At 44.2% G+C, this 23,702-nt stretch overlaps 2 protein-coding genes across 2 annotated transcripts; one reads left to right on the top strand and one right to left on the bottom strand.

The window, feature by feature from the left end:
- Positions 1-200: 200 nt before the first annotated feature.
- LOC308304969 (low molecular weight phosphotyrosine protein phosphatase-like) lies at positions 201-698 on the bottom strand (the record flags this gene model as incomplete). Its single annotated transcript, XM_080749592.1, has 1 exon — positions 201-698. The coding sequence occupies one exon, from the start codon at positions 696-698 to the stop codon at positions 201-203; it is 498 nt and encodes a 165-aa protein (XP_080605718.1).
- Positions 699-7,841: 7,143 nt separating this feature from the next.
- Positions 7,842-21,554, top strand: crk (v-crk avian sarcoma virus CT10 oncogene homolog; the record flags this gene model as incomplete). Its single annotated transcript, XM_080748514.1, has 4 exons — positions 7,842-8,061; positions 14,120-14,365; positions 15,193-15,557; positions 21,179-21,554. The coding sequence occupies 4 exons, from the start codon at positions 7,842-7,844 to the stop codon at positions 21,314-21,316; spliced, it is 969 nt and encodes a 322-aa protein (XP_080604640.1). The 3' UTR covers positions 21,317-21,554.
- Positions 21,555-23,702: the final 2,148 nt, after the last annotated feature.

The following is a 23,702-nucleotide window of genomic DNA, read 5'->3' as shown; positions in this document are numbered from 1 at the left end:
AGGTCAATTTTATTAAGTATTGACGGTTCAAGTGGTTGAATATCTGAAAACACAAATTGACATGAATCCAAAATACTCTGATGATTGTGCTGTCAAACAATGAAACTATATGGAATATATGAACAGGTTGTGGGGGTCCCTGCTTCATCTCTCTCACAGCTAAGGGGTCCCTGGCCTGAAAATGCTGGAAGACCCCTGCGCTACTTATTCCTGTCCAGGAACACCCTGCAGCTCCTCACACACTGCTTATAGACGGTCTCAAAGTCCTCCTGGCTTCCTCCGTAGGGGTCCTGAATGATGGTCTGCTTCAGAGGGTCGTAGGAACCCAGCAGCTCCACCCTGGCCCTGCACTCCTTCAGCGTCTTGGCCTTCTTCTTCAGGAAGCTCAGGTTGCTCTTGTCCATGCAGAGGATGTTCTGGAAGGAGGTGAAGTCCTCCTTGCTGACCTGCCGCGCCACGTGCTTGGTCACGGCAGGGACGTCGTGCGCCAGCAGGCAGGAGAGGGCGCGCGGGTCGGGCTTGTTGCCCGTCTGCAGGTTGGAGGTGGCGGCGCTGTCCACGCGCCACTCGCCCGCCACGCCCGCCTCGGCCGCCATCTTCCTGAAGACGGCCTCGGCGATGGGCGAGCGGCAGATGTTCCCCAGGCACACGAACAGCACCGACTTGTCGCCGTCGCCGCTGCCGCCGCCGGATTCCATGGTCCGGACGGACGGTGTTCTCTTCCTAAAGGCTCCTCCTCTGGGGTTATTTATTCCAGCGTTGTTCTTGTTTTCTGAAGTCACAACGTAATTCGTCCAATGTGGAAAATCCACCCAAAAGTCAAATTCACCTCTAAAGTTCTAAACTTCCAAAATCGAATCTCCTTCGACATTTCCGTCGCGTACGTTGTGTTCGTGATGTCTTATAGAGATGGGAGAAATGACGTCATAGTGGTGGGAGAATGATGTCATAGGGATTGCATTTGATGTATTGATGTTGATGTTACCTTGCTTATTGTATTGATTGCAACCGTCAGGTCACAGTTACAAGCAAAACCTCCTCAGTCACGTCACATGTCACACGTCACACGTCACACGTTTCCCCTACTCATATCTCCGCCACCGCTGCCCCTATCCATGCCAAACTTTGCACACACACTCCTTGGCTGACAAACCACAACCTCCACCCCCTCATTTCTCACATTTCTAGCATCCTTTAAAATTGCCCTGAAAAACCACTTACAGGCAGCAGCCGTTCGCAACTGGTTAAAAAAAACTAACCTAGCCCAACCCTCCCCTCCCCTGCCCCTTCTTTGTATGTGGGTCAGTGACGTGACGCCCCAAAAAACATGTTTTTTAAAAAACTTTAAATAGCAGGCATAAAAATTATTTACTTTTGTTCTACTCACTCTCAACTTTATGGAAACACATTTTGTTTTTAGATATTTTATTGGAATCAGACTTTATTGAGCAGTTTGTTGTACTTGTGCCTAAAACCGTCATCTGGTGTGACATGACAATAATTGTTCATAAAATGAAAATGGAGTACACCTTTCTTAAGTCACTCACTTTATCAAAGTCCTTTATCATAACTAACCTGTGATCCACTATAGTTTTATGAAAATTAATTGAATCTGTATATTTTTTTCATAATCAACACTCTGTGTGAGGCCCATGTTGTCGATCTTTCAACATATTTTAATTTTATTCTGACAAAAACTTTCTTTAAAATTACACAAATATTTGTGACTCTTCCTGATACTATTTTCTATGTAAACCATACACATTTTTTCGGTTTCATCATTAATAAAGGTATGATTTCTCACTATTTGGAATGTCACACCAGATGACTTAGTGTCACACCAGATGACCATATCTTCATGTGTCAAAGCAAACTGTGTTTTAACCTACCTATTAGTGAGTACTGAACTTTACTGATTGATTAAACAATTACCCAGGAAAAACAGCAACAGTAAAATTGCTTTAACATTAAATAACATGGCCTTAATATTTCTGAACAGGATAGTATTGTTGGGCCTTAACATAGGATAACAAATAATTGTAGTAGTAGATGGATGATGAGGATGTGCACAGGAATGCTACGCACACCTAAGTCTTCTGCCGGCCCACGGCAGAAGGATCTTAAAGAGACAATAAGGTGCATAGCCACACTGGGAGCCAAGGCAACATTTTATTAACACCAATTATTGGAAACAACTCAGCATTCAGGTGTATTACTTTTTTCCGAAGTCTCCTGAACTTGAACACAGCATTTTGAGTTGAACAAATTTATTTACGAATCATGTCGTTACACCACATCTCCACTAGCTAAAGAGTGCTGGGTTGTGCAACTCCGAAAATAGCTGATCTACAAGCTCTCGCAGCACAATGCGTTGAGAGCTTGTAGATCAGCTATTTTCGCTATGTTTGTCTCGGGTCCTACCTTACCTCATTGTCCAGTCCAGTGAGTGAAAGTACAAAAGTATTAGATTAGATTAGGATAGACATTTAGACTGCATTGTACATCAGCCAGTCACATTTGGTGAGGGTATAGACATTTAGACTGCATTGTACATCAGCCAGTCACATTTGGTGAGGGTAGCAAACCGTTTGCCCTGTTGCGGTTCTGCTATGCCACAGACAACTTCCTGCTCTTTGTAGAAAATGCAGTCTCGCCCCTTTGGCCAGACAAAACCATTTTTAATTTTTCCAAGTTGATTCATGCAGTTTATCTCTAGCCCCTCCTTATTAATGGTAACAATCTGCCCCACATATGGCTTTCCCTCATATTTGATTATGACAAACTGTCCTTGTGTGTATTCATCTGAGGAGGTGTCTGAATCCTCAGCTTGGGCCTCTCCAATAGATGCACTTGTGTCCAGCACCTGAGTAGAAGACCTTCAGGAGGAGACATTTAAATGTAATTTATTTGTCAGGTAGATTGTTTTTAGTAGTAAAATGTAATTACTAGCAAGTCCTCAAGTTTGCCAAGTATGTTATACTCACTGAGCTCCGGAAGCTGTTTTGGGCCTGCAGCTGACCTGGGAAGGGGGCAGTTCCGCAGATGGGCCACCACTTAGTTAAGGAAGAAAAGGAATGAATGGATGACATAAGTTACTTTATTGTCATTAAACAGGTACAATTACAGGTATCATAAAATTGGCAAAGAGAATGATTTAGTTATACTTACTCATCACTTGTCTTGTCACCTGGCACCTCAGCCCTGGAGACTTGGTCGAACTGTAATTTCCGTGGGTTGTGACAGGTGCAGATCTGAGGAAACTGGCAGAAACAACTCAGGTCTCTGTAAACTATCTTTCCTGGGAAGATAGAAAGAACCTGGTGCGTAGTGCTGATGCCAGTCACTGGACGCACTGATGGAGGGACCATTTCATCCATGTTGGATATCTTCTCTTCTTCGATCCACATGACAGTGACTTTTTCAGAGGACTTCTGTAAATACTCACACAGATCCCTCAGTGTTTGTAGGTCACTGCCTCCGAGGACATACATGTCTGCCTTACGCTTCAGCACCCCTCCCACACCATCAGGTGCGCCCTTTCCATGGGAACGCTCTGAAAAGTTCCAGGTGACCCTCTTGAATCCCCATGTATAAGGAATGCTGCTCATGAGGAAGCAGTTTGTGCGATTCCGGTACTGGGTTGCTGGCCCATCACTGAGGACATGCAGGGTGTCAATTGCATTGTCTTGTTTTCCTCGGAAATCATCAATAACTGGCTTGATGTGTGCCCACACAGCACGCTCATCATGGCGTAAGGACTGTGAAATGGTGGCATAGCACTGGGAGCCACTGACTGAGTAGGCAACTCCGGTATGCACTGTTGCCTGCGGCCTATTGCCACCAAAATGAAACGCCTGAATCTCTGTGTTTAGTTTACATGCATAGTTCTCAGAAAAGTCTATAGACCATTTCATTGGGTTGGATGCTCTCCTTGATGTGTCTGAACTGCTTCACCTGATGAAGCCAGTTGAGCTGATGACTTGCAATCGCACTGAGCCTCTGGTTGAACACATCAGTGAGTTCTCCATGTTTGTGTATTTTGGAAATAATAAAATCACATTTTCTGTACCACCCATTTTCTGTTGTCAAGTGTCTTATATTAACTGCTTATAACGGATAGTTATTATAAAGTGTTACCACAATATAAGGTTTAGGTTTCTGTGAAGGGGTTTCTGCTCTGTCTGATGAATTTGCTGTATCACCGAATGAAGCTAAATTAAATTATGTAAAAATGTTTAAAACGTTGTTTTAAACATGTTAAAATGTTTTAAATGGACAAAAGAAACATGGGACTTGTTATTTATTGTTATGTCTGTAGGAAAATACAGTATATATCATCTGGTGTGACAATCAAGTCATCTGGCGTGACAAGCAGATATGTCACACCAGATGACGAAGTGTCACACCAGATGACGTTTTCTGCATTTAGGACTACCTTGAGGCTACCAGGTACACATTAGCATGCTAACAACATGCTAGCTATAACAAAACAACCTAGATTTACATGTAATTATGACCAAAGTTTCAAATAACTTTTGCTTTATTAATGAAAAAGGTGTCACACCAGATGACATCCAGAAGTGCCACACTTTTCACTCATGAAAATGTTAAAATCATAACTCACCTCAGACACCTGTCTTGCAGTTGTGCTGGGAGTGCCTTACAGAAGAAGGACCTCTCTAGCCCAGTAGGTGTCCAAATTATTGCCTGTTTAATTTTTCCAAACTAGTGTCACACCAGATGATTTTGGTTTGGGGGACAAAATCTTTTTGATCAGAAATGACTGAAAACATTATGCTTGGACTTTGAAAAGATATAGGCTCACAAATAGACACTTTTTTTTTGCCTAAATTCATTTTTAAATGAATTTTAGCAATTATTTTTCTTAGTTTTATTCAAGTTCCCACTTTGAGAAACAAGGTCGGGACAGTCACACCAGATGACATTTACCATGTTTGGTTGAAGATTCTGAAGAAATGAGGAATGAAATGTTTTAATCTTGAGTAAGGTCACATAAAGCTTAATGTCCTGCACAATATTCAGAAGGTTTTTGACAAATATATTTTTTATTTATACATGTTTGACACCGAGGACAGCGAAAACGCTACGTCACGTCACCCACCCATATACTTACTGTTTGTTTAGACTTACTGTTTTCTTTTTTTTGTGTTCTCTCATTTTCTTTTCTTTACATATACTGCATAGTAGGCCTACTGTGTTCTATTCGTCATTCAATGTTATATGAGATACTTTAATTAATGGTTTCCTGTGGAAATAAGCTTAGTCTTTTCATGGATCTCCTTTTAGTAGACCTTGTACCAGTGAACTGTACCGTCATGAAACTGTACCTTTTCCTATGCAAATGTAGTGATACGCGGAAGCGGGGTTTGAACCCGGGACTCCCACTCGCCAGTCCAGCGCACAACCAGTCGTGCTAATAGGGCTGAGCCCGATTAGCAGGGCTGTTGTCGCTGGTTCATGGCTGGTACTAACTGTGGGGTGCTACATTCACCCCCCAGGTCTTTTGGAGCGCGCCCTCGCGCTTCACAGTTCACGCCGTAGACCGCCGCACACGACGTGCCACTGTTCCTCCTCACGAGGACATTACGCTCCTCATCCTGCCGACAACGCCAGATTGTAGTGATACGCGGAAGCGGGGATTGAACCCGGGACTCCCACTCGCCAGTCCAACGCACAACCAGTCGTGCTAATAGGGCTGAGCCCGATTAGCAGGGCTGTTGTCGCTGGTTCATGGCTGATACTAACTGTGGGGTGCTACACAAACTTCTAATGAAGTCAATCAATTCTAGCCTTCTAGCGCCACCATGAGGCCAATTCTTGCAAAACACATTTTTGGACACTACTCGTGCTGAGTTTGCCCTAAACTCACGCAAAGCGGCACACAGTATGTCTAGAGTCCTGTCATCAACATGGATCTGTCCATGCTCAATGGACTTATCGATAATGGTGACTTAGGTCCATTGAGTCAATGGGGGAGTGGTGTTTGCTTGAGGATTGGTCGAGCTTCTCATGACAATTTGGCTACCCAGACAATAATAGTCAACCTCACATAACAAGCACAACACTGCAAGACACAAGGATGACATTTATGACAAGTCATGTTTGATTGATTGATTGAAGACTTTATTAGAAGTTTGCATAGGAAAAGGTACAGTTTCATGACGGTACACTACAGTTCACTGTACCGTTGTATTTATTCTACGTTGTATGTAGAGGAGAATAACATTTCCACGGGAGTCTGCAGTGTTACACAGTGCAAACATAACAATGCAGTATCTTTGCGACATCTAGTGTTGATTCACAGAAGTGCATTTCAACTAGGAAAGAAAGTCTGATAGCTGAGAATGAATGAAACAAAGCAAGGAATTTAACACAAAATACAATAAAATGTTACAAATGTATATATATATATATATATATATATAATATACTTATATGTAGCCTATAAATAAGTATGAAAGTATTTGGCATCAAAATGTACAGGGCTAAAACAGGATTCATGTATGATTTATAATGTAATCGTTTATATCTTCAAAGTAACTAACTAAAGTGCTCAAATAAATGTAGTGGAGTAAAAGTACACCTATTCTGATCTGAGATGTAGTGGAGTAGAAGTAAAGAATTGGAAACTGGAAATACTCAAGCAAAGTACAAATACCTCAGAACTGTGTAAATGTACTTAGTTACTTCACACCACCGCTGGCTGTATCCATTTTTCAAAAACTCAGGCAGTTTTACTTGTTTCTCTGAAACCTGGCAACCCCCCCCCCCTTTTTTTTTCCAGGCTTTCCGCAGCACCCGCGGGAAGCCTGGTGTCCATTGTTGAACCAAGCAGTGAGATCCGGTCTAGAGCCCGCCTACCGTATCCGGTCATTGACACGCACACATTACATTGCATGCGACGTTTCCGTATCCGGTATGAGACCCAGAACCGGATGAGCAACTCCCAAAGCGACCTGACCCCGCTGTCCAACCCTCCACCTCTGGTTTACCAACGGGTTTGAGCTGCGTGTTTCCATTCTACATCCAGGTTAAGGCAAGAACCAACATGCAGAGGGAACGGTTTTAACTCACATCTTTGCTTCGGGGGGGGGGGGGGGGGGGGGGGCCTGGAACAACATATTTTGAGATGGGGGTCCGCGGATGTCATTTTGGGTGTCCTTAAACCACTGATATAGGCCGATTCTACAAATATCTGCTAAATCCTAACAGTTTTATGAATAAAACGTGTGTTCTATAACTTTTTCATGTCAAGGACCCCCACAATGATATGCATTTGGCCGCGGACCCCCATCTCAAAACATTTTGTCCCAGGGACCCCCAGAACAGCAAACATTTGAGTTTAAAAAAATGTTTCCCTTTGAATTCGGTTCTATTCTGCATCCAGCTTAAGGCCCCGAGACCCGTTGGGGAAAACCCCCGTCACAGCACATCGTCCATCCCTCCTGTCCTCCCAGATTTCCGCCATTTCCCTCCCAGACTTTCTTTCTCCAGTGCTGGGATCAAATCTGCACTTTAACGGCCAGCAATAAGCCTCAAAAAACAGCCTTTTTTCCAGCCGTTTATCGCCGTTTCATCCCTCAATCCTCGCCGCCGTTGCGTTGCTATGCCGCGGAGCCGCGCCAACAACAAGCAGCGGCGACGGCGATAAAAAACAAACTTTGTTTTTAAAGAAAAGTAGTAGTTTTTTGGTTGTTTTTTTGTTGTTGCATGAGTTTCACTGAGGCCTTCTTCTTCCCACTCCGCGCCGCCGTCCTGAAGCCTCCTCGGGCTGGAGTTGTAGCGCTCGGCCGCCCGTCGTAGCCGCCGTCGGGGCCGTCATGGCCGGGAACTTCGACGCCGAGGACCGGGCGGGGTGGTTCTGGGGCCGCCTGAGCCGCCAGGAGGCCGTGGGGCTTCTGCAGGGCCAGCGGCACGGCGTGTTCCTGGTCCGCGACTCCATCACCAGCCCTGGAGACTACGTTCTGTCCGTTAGCGAGAACTCCAAGGTGTCCCACTACATTATCAACAGTATAGCTAACAACAGACAGTCTACTGGAGGTAAATATACACTTATATAACACTATAATACTGTTATTATCATTATAATACTGTAAAACATTATAAAGACTCCATCACCAGCCCGGGAGACTACGTTCTGTCCGTTAGCGAGAACTCCAAGGTGTCCCACTACATTATCAACAGTATAGCTAACAACAGACAGTCTACTGGAGGTAAATATACACTTATATAACACTATAATACTGTTATTATCATTATAATACTGTAAAACATTATAAAGACTCCATCACCAGCCCGGGAGACTACGTTCTGTCCGTTAGCGAGAACTCCAAGGTCTCCCACTACATTATCAACAGTATAGCTAACAACAGACAGTCTACTGGAGGTAAATATATCATTATATAACATTATATATCATTATAATACTGTTTATAACATTATAAAGACTCCATCACCAGCCCGGGAGACTACGTTCTGTCCGTTAGCGAGAACTCCAAGGTGTCCCACTATATTATCAACAGTATAGCTAACAACAGACAGTCTACTGGAGGTAAATATATACTTATATAACACTATAATACTGTAAATAACATTAAATTACTGTTTATAGCCCTGTAAACACATTAATGTACTGTCCGTTAGCGAGAACTCCAAGGTGTCTCACTACATTATCAACAGTATAGCTAACAACAGACAGTCTACTGGAGGTAAATATACCTTAATATAACACTATAATACTGTAAATAACATTAAATTACTGTTATCAACACTATAAACACAGTAATGTACTGTCCGTTAGCGGGAACAGCAAGGTGTCCCACTACATTATCAACAGTATAGCTAACAACAGACAGTCTACTGGAGGTAAATATATCATTATATCAATATTTATAATGTTATTACTGTATAAAACATTACATTATCAACAGCACAGCTAACAGACACTGTCAGGCAGTCTACAGGAGGTAAATTAAATAATACTTTATCATTTTTCTTTAGCCCTGAAACATGACAGGCGTGTTTAACTGTTCATAACTCTATAAAGCACTACACTCCTATCATGGAGACTAGGTTTTATCTGTCTTGTTATAAATACCAACAGCAAAACAATGTTTAATTTATACCTCATATCACTGTTTATAACTATTATAAAAAAAACAATACCAACATCATCAGTAACCATAGGCTGGACCCCTTAGCTGAGAGAGATGAAGCAGGGACCCCTTAGCTGAGAGAGATGAAGCAGGGAACCCTTAGCTGAGAGCGATGAAGCAGGGACCCCTTAGCTGAGAGAGATGAAGCAGGGACCCCTTAGCTGAGAGAGAGATGAAGCAGGGACCCCTTAGCTGAGAGAGATGAAGCAGGGACCCCTTAGCTGAGAGAGAGATGAAGCAGGGACCCCTTAGTTGAGAGAGAGATGAAGCAGGGAACCCTTAGCTGAGAGAGAGATGAAGCAGGGACCCCTTAGCTGAGAGAGATGAAGCAGGGACCCCTTAGCTGAGAGAGAGATGAAGCAGGGACCCCTTAGCTGAGAGAGAGATGAAGCAGGGACCCCTTAGCTGAGAGAGAGATGAAGCAGGGACCCCTTAGCTGAGAGAGAGATGAAGCAGGGACCCCTTAGCTGAGAGAGAGATGAAGCAGGGACCCCTTAGTTGAGAGAGAGATGAAGCAGGGACCCCTTAGTTGAGAGAGAGATGAAGCAGGGACCCCTTAGTTGAGAGAGAGATGAAGCAGGGACCCCTTAGTTGAGAGAGAGATGAAGCAGGGACCCCTTAGCTGAGAGAGAGATGAAGCAGGGACCCCTTAGCTGAGAGAGAGATGAAGCAGGGACCCCTTAGCTGAGAGAGAGATGAAGCAGGGACCCCTTAGCTGAGAGAGAGATGAAGCAGGGACCCCTTAGCTGAGAGAGAGATGAAGCAGGGTACCCCTTAGCTGAGAGAGAGATGAAGCAGGGACCCCTTAGCTGAGAGAGAGATGAAGCAGGGACCCCTTAGTTGAGAGAGAGATGAAGCAGGGACCCCTTAGCTGAGAGAGAGATGAAGCAGGGACCCCTTAGCTGAGAGAGAGATGAAGCAGGGTACCCCTTAGCTGAGAGAGAGATGAAGCAGGGACCCCTTGGTTCCATTTGTACACTCAGAGTTACATATCTGTATCTATGTACCGATACAGCAAGTTATGGATATGGGAATCAGTATTATGAAGGAAAACTATCAATACTTGAATGAATGAATGAATGAATGCTTTAAAGCAGGGGTTTGACGGGGCACCCTGGGGTGCCGCGAGATCATTTGATAATATTTGGAATTTATTTGGACACTTAAAAAAATATTTAGTATCATTTTAAACTTTAAGTACAAAGTTATTTTCAGTCAGTTCTAACCAAAATGGCTGTTATCTCAACGTTTTCCTCGCAACATAATCACTAAAATATGCTATAAATATAACGAGGTGCTGGGAGTGAAAATGATCAATATTGTCACTGTCAGGCAAAAACCCTGTGTCTCCGAGGTTCAAATGTGTATGTTTTTTTTGGTAAAATAAAAGCCCTACTTCATCATACAAAAGTGTCACACAAGTAGTGAAAATAGCAGATCTACAAGCACACATCGCGAGGCGTTGTGTGCTTGTAGATCGGCTATTTTCACTATTTTAAATCATTGAGTGGTGGTAAACCGCTCCATAGAGTGGCTGTGTGTGTGTCTGTAGCCTTTTTCCTCAGCGTTTTGCCGTAGCAAAACGTGTGTGTGTAGCATAGCCTGTACATCCTAGACTCAAATCCTAGTCTGAAGATGTTATGCAAGCACGACCACCACTCACTTCACATTGGGTGTGATTTTTTTCAAAAAATAATAACACAAAAAGAGAAGGTTTTGGACATACAAGGTTTCCACCCGACAACGACAATATAATGTAGGGGTGCCTCGGATGAAAAATAAATATTCATGTGGTGCCCTGAGACCAAACAGTTTGGGAACCCCTGATTTAAAACAGTAGAAATGAATCAACAAATAGAACTGAATGAATGAATGAATGAATGAATGAATGAGTGCTGCTATTGGCTAACAAGCTGTCACAGCTGGACTGACGATGTAGAATGGTGTCTTTGGAATGTGTGTCTCACACACACACACACACACACACACACACACACACACACACACACACACACACACACACACACACACACACACACACAGGCTGCTTGTCCTTTTATTGCAGAAGGTTACACAACTCCTGGTCTTTGTGTGTTGGTTTAATATTTAATGCTGCTGGTTGTACAGGCCTGTCTCACTCATTACACACCCCTATGATCACTATTAATGCTGCTGGTTGTACAGGCCTGTCTCACTCATTACACACCCCTATGATCACTATTAATGCTGCTGGTTGTACAGGCCTGTCTCACTCATTACACACCCCTATGATCACTGTTATTTACTCATAACGGTCATAGTCAGTTACATGTTGAAAAATGTTCATATATTTTCAGACATTTTCAAAAACAGTGGAAATAGCAGATCTACAAGCTCACTGCACATCGCGATGCAGCGCACTGTGAGCTGGTAGATCTGCTATTTCCACTATTTATTTTTTTTAAGTATAAAGTTGTCAAATATGGCAGTAATCTTTTGGTATGTTTAGGTCATGTGTCATATCTGCCACGTGCAGCTTGAAAGACGAAAAGTTAAAGGCTGGCCATATCTAGAGACTTTTTGAAACACAGTGAAATCGTTGATTCTGGGGGACCCTGGAACTAAAATATGTATTTTACTTCCCCCCCCCTCAGAAAGCCGTTTAGCTTTAGAAGACACTTTGTACAATCTGACTCAGGTTTCTAATGGGTTAAATTGATTCATTATTATTAACCTTATTCCTTACAGGTCTCTGTGACCAGGAGTTCTATAAGATCTAATTAACATTAAGCTTTGATTAACAGGTTTAATTAACCCTATATTCTCTCTGGTCTGCCTCCCCCCAGGTTCTGTATCAGGGACCAGGACAGGAGTTCCCGTCCATTTCACGCCCATATATGGAGATCTCTGAATCTGTCTGTCTGTGTCCCTGTATGCCCGTATATGGAGATCTTTGTGATTCTGCGTAAATTTTATGCCCATATATGCCATTTGCGTCCATTTTATGCCCATTTATGGAGATCTCTGTATCCGTCTGTGTCCCTTTATGCCCGTATATGGAGATCTTTGTGATTCTGCGTCCATTTTATGCCCATATATGCTATATATGGAGATATTCAGAGATTTTTTGTTGACTCATGTCACGTACGTGATGTCGGAGCCTTTTATGAGTGAGTCACAATGAGTCAGCGCTTGCGCCGATTTCCTCCGGAACAGCCTGATGTCAACAATCAGCTCCGCATAAGGATATTCCGAACGTTTCGGGCCGGTTTCGGAAAACCGCGCGTCGGGTCGGGTCGAGGCCCGGCACTGCACTCCGTGCCGCGGCGGGGAACGCGCGTGCCGAATCTGAAGCCGGTGGGACGAACGGTTCTCGAGATACGCGGATTACAGACACACAGACAGACAGACAGACAGACAGACAGACACACACGCAGAGACTTCTCGCATTTATAGATAGATGTTGACTGTTTTTGACAAATAATTACACTTTTTTTTTCTCATGTTATACTGTACTTCACAATGACGTTACATTTTGTATGACACGTTGGACTGATATCACATTGAGGCATAACAAACACATAAGCCCACTTTTCACATAACAAACACAAATAAAACAACTGCTCTAAAGAGATGGTTTGGGGGTTAAAAAGGTCATTGTCATGATGACATGATCATCTCTTGGGACTGGACAGACATAGAACAAGACTATAGGTGTTTTTTATTGATTGTATTATTGTCTATACTAGAAGCAGCGTCTAGTCGGCGACCTGGCCAACTCGGAACAATGTAAATAGGGAATGAATGCCCCGCCCTTTAATGCAAACCCCATTATACCTGTTTTCATAGGACCCGTTTTGACCATCTGTCTGCCTGTGTCCATTTATGCCCATATATGGAGATATCTGTATCTGTCTGTCTGTCTGTCTGTCTGTCGGTGTCCATTTTATGTCCATATATGGAGATCACTGCAGTTATAGTTCTGGGTCCATTTTATGCCCATATATGGAGATATCTGTCTATCTGCGTCCATTTTATGCCCATATATGGAGTATCTGTCTGTGCCTCCAACTGTGTTGCAGACACAGTGCTGGTTCCCCCTTTAATGCAAACCTCATTATACCTGTTGTCATAGGACCCGTTTTGAACATCTGTTTGCCTGTGTCCATTTATGCCCATATATGGAGATATCTGTATCTGTCTGTCTGCGTCCATTTTATGCCCATATATGGAGATCTTTGACCATCTGTTTGCCTCTGTCCATTTATGTCCATATATGGAGATATCTGTATCTGTCTGTCTGCAATCCATTTTATGCCCATATATGGGGGCATTCATTTTATGCCCATATATGGAGAACGCGCGTGCCCGTGGGACGAACGCCCATATATGGAGAACGCGCGTGCCCGTGGGATGAACGGTTCTCGAGATACGCGGATTACATACATGCATACACACTCACAGAGATTTTTTGTTGACTCATGTGGCGTACGTGATGTCAGAGCCTTTTATGAAGTGATGTCACAATGAGTCAGAGCTTTCGCCGATTTCCTCCGGAACAGCTGATGTCAACAATCAACCCCGCATAAGGAGATTCCGAAAGTTTCGCGCCGGTTCGGGAAAACCGTGCGTCGGGTCGGGTCGAGACCCGGCACTGCACTCCGTGCCGCGGCGGGGAACGCGCGTGCCGAATCTGAAGCCGGTGGGACGAACGGTTCTCGAGATACGCGGATTACAGACACACAGACAGACAGACAGACACACACGCAGAGACTTCTCGCATTTATAGATAGATAATTAACACTATAATTAACACTATATATTGTCTATTCTTTCAGGTCTTCCTCCCCCCAGGTTCCGTATCGGGGACCAGGAGTTCGAGGCGCTCCCGTCCCTCCTAGAGTTCTATAAGATCAAATTAACACTATAATTAACACTATAATTAACACTATATATTGTCTCAGGTCTGCCTCCCCCCAGGTTCCGTATCGGGGACCAGGAGTTCGAGGCGCTCCCGTCCCTCCTAGAGTTCTATAAGATCCACTACCTGGACACCACTACGCTCATCGAGCCCGTCTCCAAGGCCAAGAACGCGGGCTTCGTGTCGGGGGCGTCGGCCGTGGCCCCGGGGCCCTCGGACGAGGCGGAGTTCGTGCGGGCCCTCTTCGACTTCCCCGGCAACGACGAGGAGGACCTGCCCTTCCGCAAGGGTGAGTTTATCTGAGGGATGGATCCATCGGTATGAGGTCATTTTATCACAGGGATGGATCCATCAGTATGAAGTAATTTACTACCCAAAAAATAAGAAAACAGCAGATCTACAAGCTTGCAATGCGGCACCCGAGTGCCGCGCTATGAGCTTGTAGATCTGCTATTTTTGAAAAAGATCTTGAAAATTTTTCACACAATTTTGACCCAATTCTATATGTGTCTTTTGAATCCTTCTATGTTTTTTCTTTTTTTTTAAAAACACGTTTCTATGTCAGCCATCGTCAAAGAAAAGATCCTTTTCACTCAACTGGAGCTCAGTTAGTCTGTTCTTGAGAGACTACTATGTCAGTGGTTCTCAAACTTTTTCATGTGAAGGACCCCCAAAATGACATGTATTTGGCCACGGACCCCCATCTCAAAATATGTTGGTCCAAGGACCACCCAGAAGACAAATTTCTTACAAACGTTCGCTTTAAAAATACACATAGTAGTAGTAGTAGTAGTAGTAGTAGTAATAGTAGTAATAATAGTAATAATATAATATAATAATCTTCAGGTGACATCCTACGAGTCTTGGAGAAGCCAGAGGAACAGTGGTGGAACCATAATAATTATAATTATAATGATAATAATATAATATAATATAATATATTATAATATAATATAATATAATATATTATTCTAATCTTCAGGTGACATCCTACGAGTCTTGGAGAAGCCAGAGGAGCAGTGGTGGAACCATAATAATTATAATAATAATAGTAGTAGTAATATAATATAATATAATATAATATAATATAATATAATATATTATTCTAATCTTCAGGTGACATCCTACGAGTCTTGGAGAAGCCAGAGGAACAGTGGTGGAACGCTGCCAACCAGGAGGGCAGAGCGGGCATGATCCCCGTGCCCTACGTGGAGAAGTACCGTCCGGCCTCGCCCACCTCCGGAGGGGCGGGGGGTCCCCCCGGTACGCCCGGGGCGGGGGGCCCGGGGGGGCCCCTGCTGGCCCCGGACGGCTCGGCGGGCCCCCCGGGGCCCGGGGCCCTGCCGGGGGACCCGGGGCAGTACGCCCAGCCCGTGGTGGCCAACACCCAGCTGCCCAACCTGCAGAACGGACCCGTGTTCGCCCGCGCCATCCAGAAGAGGGTTCCTAACGCCTACGACAAGACCGCCCTGGCACTGGAGGTAGAGAAACCTTTACAATACATTATAACTTATTATAAGACATTATAACTTATTATAAGACATTATAACTTATTATAATACATTATAACTTATTATAAAGGTACAGTTTCATGACGGTACAGTTCACTGGTACAAGGTCTACTAAAAGGAGATCCATAAAAAGACTAAGCTTATTTCCATAGGAAACCATTGAAGTACCTCATATAACATTGAATGACAGACGGATAGAACACAGTACTATGCAGTAGATATAGTAGAAAAAATCACACTTGTGTGTGTGTGTGTGTGTGTGTGTGTGTGTGTGTGTGTGTGTGTGTGTGTGTGTGCAACAGCGCCCTGCGCCCCTCCCTTAACTGTTCTGCTGCCGTTGACAGTCCTCACCGTCATTGAAAGGGTTAATACCATGGCGCCGTTGACGGTGAGGACTGAATCTTACTGTATATACAGTAAAGATATGATTACTTACTGTACGTCGCTCCGGTCCCGCCCGCATCGGTAATGTCGGCGATTTGTTTACAACGCACGTTGGGCGTGCACGCGAAGTGAAGCTCCTCAATGTTAAGTCAATGGAGAGGCCCATAAAGAAACTTCATTTAAACAAAATAGCCATTTTGAGACATTTTGCAGCAGATCTAAATGTAAACAAGGCACAAGGCAGGGCGCAGCCATCTTTCCTCTTCTTGTCCCACACTGTCATGTGACTAGATGACGTAATCGTTGCCGTCAAGTGATAATCCAAAAAAACAAAAACAACCCCCTTCCAGCCCTTCAAAATAATAGCGGCGGCCTATGGAGGAAACTGCGTGGCACCGAGGCACCAAGCAACCTTCAGATTAAGAGGCACTAGTTGTGTTAACATGTGTGGTCAGAAAAGGTTACTGCAGGCTACAGACAGACAGACAGACAGACCCACACACACGGCCACGTATAGGAGCGTTGTGACCACCGCTCAAAAAAGAAAAGTAAATAAAAAAAAAAAAAAACAGTGCAAAAAATATATACAGTAGGTAAATACAGAGAAGGGTCAGGGGAGGCTGGGCTAGGTTTGTTATTGCCAGTTGTGAATGGCTGCCGCCTGTAAGTGGTTTTATAGGGTGATTTTAAAGGATGCTAGGGAACCACACTCCTTTAAGGCCTTCGGTAGGGCGTTCCACATTTTGGTTTTATAGCAGAAGAACAAGTTTGACCCTTTAAACCTTTAAGAACCTTTAGAGCAGGGGTCAGTCAGCAACCTTTCTGAAATGAAGTGTCATGTTTTCATGTTCTACATAAGTAGTAGTAGTAGTAGTAACTTGTGTCATGAAGTTGTCAAATATATATATAACATCATACTTAAATCTTTGTTAGTGGAAATAGGAGAACTGCAAGCTCACAAGATCATGTTGTGAGCTTGTAGATTCCACTGTTTTTGAAAATGAATGAAAGTTTTTCAATATGGACACGATTATGACAAAATAATAGCGATTAGAGGATTATGTAATAAGGCCTACATGTGTTTAGGGCTGGGTGCAATAATGCATACCGCATATGTGTAATGCATACCGCGTGTCGAGTTTATAACTGCGAATATATAATATATATTTGTTTTATTTAAATGTATTTTTTCCATTCAAACAACTTTTTGGGGAGATACCGCGACACTTTACTCTGCGCCCCAAATAAATATTGGCACTTTGGTTACAGTGTGTGCGGCCGCTTCTTTGTCTTTTAAGACTATTATTGAGATACCGCCATACCGTCGGTAAGCATTGACTTAATACTGCAATAACTATAAATCCATTCTGCCCAGTCCTACATGTGTGTGATTCTCAGCCACAATGTCCTGTGGATGGAACTGCTTACTCATGGGTGTGAGAACACACACACACACACACACACACACACACACATGTACATGCACAGAATGCCTGCTCTCCATTCATTCAGTGTGAACACAGAGCTGTGTGTGTCTGCTTATCAAACACTGTATGAACCCACTGTGTTCCTCACTGCTCTATAGGTCTGTTAACTCTACCATCTACTATAGGTCTGTTAACTCTACCATCTACTATAGTCTACAGCAGGAGTTTTCAAAGTGGGTGACGGGGCACCCTGGGGTGCCGTGACGGCAGTCCAGGGGTGCCGCGAGATCATTGGGTAATATTTGGAATTCATTTGGACACTTGAAAATATATTTAGTATAATTTTAAACTTGAAGTATAAAGTTATTTCCAGTAAGTTCTAACCAAAATGGCTATTATCTCAACGTTTTCCTCGCAACATAATCACTAAAATATCGTCACTGTTGGGCAGAAACCTCGTATCTTCAAGTTTCAAATGTGTACGTATTTTGGTAAAGCAAAGCCCTGCTTCATCATACAAGACTGTCGCACAAAACTAGTGAAAACAGCAGATCTACAAGCACAGATGCGAGGCGTTGTGTGCTTTTAGATCTGCTGTTTTCACTAGTTTAGTACATTTTATAGATGATAAATACAAAACCAACGGTTTTGGACATACAAGGTTTCCACCCTACAACGACGATATGTTATAAATATAAGGTGCTGGGAGTGAAAATTATAATGTAGGGGTGCCTCGGATTAAAACAATATATATGGGGTGACCTGAGATAAAAAACTGTGGGAACCCCTGGTCTATAGGTCTGTTAACTCTACCATCTCCTATAGACTATATAGTCTATAGTAGGGATGTTAATCGACGCATTATTTGCGAATCGACGTGTCGAGGCCGAAAATCAACGGCGTCGATCGACTTGTTTCACTTTCTTTTCTCCGCTAAGCAGCAGCTGAGAGGAGAGCACAACGGCGCATTACTTTAAGCAACACAACTTATGCAGCTGCACCCATCAGAACTTGCATCAAAGCCCTAATAATAATTATAATAAATAATTGCTCTTCCTTGCGTTAGCATGGAGTCTGTTCTCTAGAGACTAGAAGCGGAGTGACAAAGTCCATGGAACGTAGTGGGAGCGCTCTGGCTGGCACCCCAGGCTAGTGTATCAAATGTGGAGCTTTGGTCTGCCTCGCTCTCCCTCCCCGACCGCGTCCACGGGTGTGTCGCATTAACGTCGAGTAGTGTATTTTGTGTTGTGTTTTATTGTCAATCTTGACAAAATCACTGCACACAACGGCGACGCTGCCATAACAAGCGAGCTTTCGTGTCAAGAATGCATGCAGAGGCAGGAGGAAAACTAAACACATCCAGTCAGCGCGTACTGCTATGACGCGTGCATCAGACCAGTCCAGCAGTGTTCCTCAACCAGTAGTCACTGCTATGACGCGTACATCAGACCAGTCCAGCAGTGTTCCTCAACCAGTAGTCACTGCTATGACGCGTGCATCAGACCAGTCCAGCAGTGTTCCTCAACCAGTAGTCACTGCTATGACGCGTGCATCAGACCAGTCCAGCAGTGTTCCTCAACCAGTAGTCACTGCTATGACGCGTACATCAGACCAGTCCAGCAGTGTTCCTCAACCAGTAGTCACTGCTATGACGCGTGCATCAGACCAGTCCAGCAGTGTTCCTCAACCAGTAGTCACTTCTATGACGCGTGCATCAGACCAGTCCAGCAGTGTTCCTCAACCAGTAGTCACTGCTATGACGCGTACATCAGACCAGTCCAGCAGTGTTCCTCAACCAGTAGTCACTGCTATGACGCGTGCATCAGACCAGTCCAGCAGTGTTCCTCAACCAGTAGTCCGCGGACCTGACTAGCGCTGCATGCATGCGAATCTACGATGCATGCATGCACAACACAGACATGCACTCGTCTCAGACACAGACACACACACCGGTCCTCTCACATTTGGAAAACCTTAACGCTTATAACGTTTTTGAACAAGCGATTTTTCGACTCATACTTTTTGAGTTGCGGTGAGCATGAGTCGATTTTCGTTTTTTTTTCTTCACATCCCTAAACCTGATATTCCACCTCCCGCTTATTGCACGGTTACTTACTAAATACATTAATACATCTACCCAAGTAAAAAACAACATAATATGTCCTTGCTTACAGCAGTAAAAGTGTTGCACTGGTCGTCCACAGAGCACAACGTCTCCTCCACGCAAACAAGGAAGTGTTGATCAAATAGAATCCATATTCTGATACTGCGTCGTCTATTTCTCACTTCAAATGTTTCTAAAAACATTCTTGAGAGCAACGTTTAGTTGTAAATGACGCTGTGTGTTTGTTTACATGGCTGACATGTTGGATACGGCACTAAATTCTCACAGTGCAGCTTGACTGCAGCAGCTGCTCTGAGACGTTGATGAGCAGCGGTGAATTATAGAGCGGAGCGGTCATTATTTATGCGCCCATAATTCACCGCTGATTTCAGCGCTCGACCAATCAGAATCAAGCATTCAACCAAGCCGTGCAATAAAGTTTGAGAAACACTGCGTTCACTTAGATCAGCCAACACAGGGATGCTGACAGAACCCTCGCTAAAAACCCCAGGACAAAAATCCACTCGTCCGAGACAGTTTGCCCTCCTGGCCCCAAAGTTGTGGAATAAACTCCCTGTCGCACTCAGAACAACGGACTCACTCGCTAGCTTTCGCCGTGGACTGAAGACTCACCTTTTCAGACTCCACCTAAACCCATAGCACTACAGTAACACTCAATGACCATACAGGAAGCTAGTTAGCATTTGTTTTTAGGTTTTTAGAATCCCTTTTTTTTCTCCTTTAGATAGATGGATGGATAGATAGATAGATAGATAGATAGATACCTTTATTATCTCAAGGGGGAAATTCAGTTGTCCAGTTGTAGCATAGCAGTATACAGTTATTTACAAAGTTACAGAGACGTAAGAAAAAATATAGATAAGAGGGAAAAAACAAAAAACAAGAGCAGTACAGTACCAATAAAGAGAAGGTGCATCAATAGAGGGGGCGAATAATATATAAGTATATATACATAAAGTGTCTTACAAAAAGAGACCAAAGCAGTCAATGCTAGTTAGTGCAACAAGTATCTCACTGTCATTGTTAAACAAAGCAAAATACTCAGAAACGACCAACACAACCTAATAGTGCAATGTCAAAAATCAGTGCGAAAAAAAAAAAAAGAAGACAGCTCAGAGAAGAAGAAACTAGGAAGCGTGTCACCGCAAGACGCACATGAGCACTCTCCCTGGAAGGTCCTTAGAGGTCAAAGTCAATACAGCAATAGTTCCGTCAGTCTAAGTTAGGAAGGGAGACCTTTTCAAGCGTCCGTTATGTGTCTCGTTGTACAGCTTAAGGGCAGCCGGTACAAAAGATTTTCCTAATCTCTCACATCTCCGTCCTGGGTAGGCAAAGCGGTCGTTTCCTCTCTAATATTGTTTTCTAGATTGATATTCATATGCATTTGTTATATTGCTGTTGATGTACTGACATATTATCTTGTTTATTATAGTGATGTATTACCTGCTTATTGTAAGTCGCTTTGGATTAAAAGCGTCTGCTAAATGCCTGAACAGTAAACTGCGTAAGGGAACGCACGCCGCCTCGCTGTACGAAGGCTACCCTGTTGACCTGTGTGTGTGTGTGTGTGTGTGTGTGTGTGTGTGTGTGTGTGTGTGTGTGTGTGTGTGTGTGTGTGTGTGTGTGTGTGTGTGTGTGTGTGTGTGTGTCATCAGGTGGGAGACACGGTGAAGGTGACAAAGATCAACGTGAACGGCCAGTGGGAGGGAGAGTGTAAAGGCCGCCGCGGACACTTCCCCTTCACGCACGTTCGCCTGTTGGAGCAGTCGCATGCCGCAGAGGACGACAGCTGAGAGAGAGACACTGACACAGAGAGAGAGAGAGAGAGAGAGAGGACGACAGCTGAGAGAGAGACACTGACACGCAGAGAGAGAGAGCCATCGCCTCAGCTCACCACACCATCCACGGAAGACTCCCCCCCCCCCCCCCCCCACACACACACACACACACACACACACACACACACACATACACACTAGGGCATTCACGAATAGTGATTTTTTGGAGCTGTGTGGAACACAAGCTCCCTATACGTGGCGGTGTGTGTCTGTCTGTCTGTCTGTCTGTCTGTCTGTCTGTCTGTCTGTATGTAGCCTCTGGTGTAGCCTGAGTACCCTGGGTGACCAGAGAGGTGCTGTTGAGTCTAGCCTGCCCTGAGCATCAACTGCAATACACACACACACACACACACACACACACACACACACACACACACACACACACACACACACACACACATACACACACACACACACACACACACACACACACACACACACACACAGCTCCACTTCGAACAGAGGTTCGATTTTTTAGTATTCTAATTATTCGATCTCAAAGTATTCCAATAGTTGAATATTGGACAGGACAGGCGCAACTGTCAAATATTAAGTAAGCAAGAGGCGAACATTGTGAAAATAGCAGATCTACAAGCTCACAACGCCTTGCAAAGTTTATCTGCGGAACCGAGTCACATTAATTGTAATACCTACAATTAGCCAGTAGCTATGCCCCTCCCAAAAAGCTTTTGTCCAATGTGCTAGCTTAGAATAACTTCCTGCCTGCCGGTTGCTAAGCTAGCATTGGACAAAAGCTTTTAGGGGCGGGGGCATAGCTACTGGCTAATTCCAAGTGCTTGTCAGGGTGGGGGTCCCCAGTTCAAATATGTTTATTTTGGGGGTCCCCAGTTCAAATATGTTTATTTTGGGGGTCCCAGTTCAAATATGTTTATTTTGGGGGGTCACGGCCTAAAAAGGTTTGAGAACCCCTGGTAAAATAGAGCATTAACAAATTCATCCACCAGGGGCATTGACAACTCAAGAGAGAAAAAAAAAGAAAAAAAAAAAGAAAAGCGATTTTTCGACTTCGGTGAACAACTGGCGAATAGTGACTTTGATATTCGGATATTGGAATATTTGGTGAATGCCCCACCACACACACACCCATGGAAAACACTACACACCACACACACACCCATGGAAAACACTACACACCACACACACACCCATGGAAAACACTACACACCACACACACACCCATGGAAAACACTACACACCACACACACGCACGAGAAAAGCACCCCCCCCCCCCCCCAGTGCGTCGAATCTCCCATGACTTTCTGCCGTTTATAAGCTATATGCATTTACGCCATTTTGTTCTACTTCGGGTGTCTTTCGACTTCCTTCAGAGGTGTTACCGATGATACTAATGAAGGCTCTGTTCCATTCTGCTCAAACAGAGTCAGTGTTTCTGATGATACTAATGAAGGCTCTGTTCCATTCTGCTCAAACAGAGTCAGGGTTTCTGATGATACTAATGAAGGCTCTGTTCCATTCTGCTCAAACAGAGTCAGTGTTACCAATGATACTAATGAAGGCTCTGTTCCATTCTGCTCAAACAGAGTCAGGGTGCTGATATTGTGCATGTTGGCTCACTGGAAACACTCTGCTACACCAGTGGGTCTCAAAGTGACCTTGAGAGGGTTCCAAATGTCCCCATACAGGTGTGTAACTCTCAGAGTGTACAAATGGAAGCAAATGGACCCGCAAGGGTCCATTTGCTTCCATTTGTTGATTCCATTTGTACTGAGTTATGGGGTGCATTTCAAGTGGTGCTTGAAATGAAAGAACCACTGTACAATAAATCAAACAGAGCCTTCATTAGTATCATCAGTAACACCTGTGAAGGAAGTCCAAAGACACCCGGAAGTAGAACAACATGGCGTATATGCATAGAGCCTATTCACCCAACCAACGTTGTTTGTTGTTTTGTCAAAATGTACTCAACTGCTCCTCCCTCACCGCACGACACGTTGTCACACCGCCTGGGGGGGGGGGGGGGACCCCACCGATGTACCCCACCTACCCACCCCCCCGCCCCCCCGCTGGTCTAGAAAGGAACGCTGAGACGTCTGAACTCAAGACCAGACGCTGTGATTGGACCTCGTCTATAAAGACCAGACGCTGTGATTGGACCTCGTCTATAAAGGCCCCCAGCAGCAGCAACATCCAGACTGGAATCTGATTGGTTTAAAAAATCAGTGGTTCTCTCAACCTGTGGGTCGGGACCCCCCAGGGGGTCAAATTATTTGGGGGGGGGGGGGGGGGGTCCCCAGATGATTAACTTAATGTGCAACATTGTTTTCTCTCTCAACAGTAAACAAACCAACATAAAGTTTAA

The sequence above is a fragment of the Nannobrachium achirus genome, assembly GCF_963921795.1.
Source record: "Nannobrachium achirus genome assembly, chromosome: 19".
In the NCBI taxonomy this organism is placed as follows: domain Eukaryota; kingdom Metazoa; phylum Chordata; class Actinopteri; order Myctophiformes; family Myctophidae; genus Nannobrachium; species Nannobrachium achirus.
Note: the sequence above shows the minus strand (reverse complement) of the source record. Positions and strands in the feature narration are given on the sequence as shown.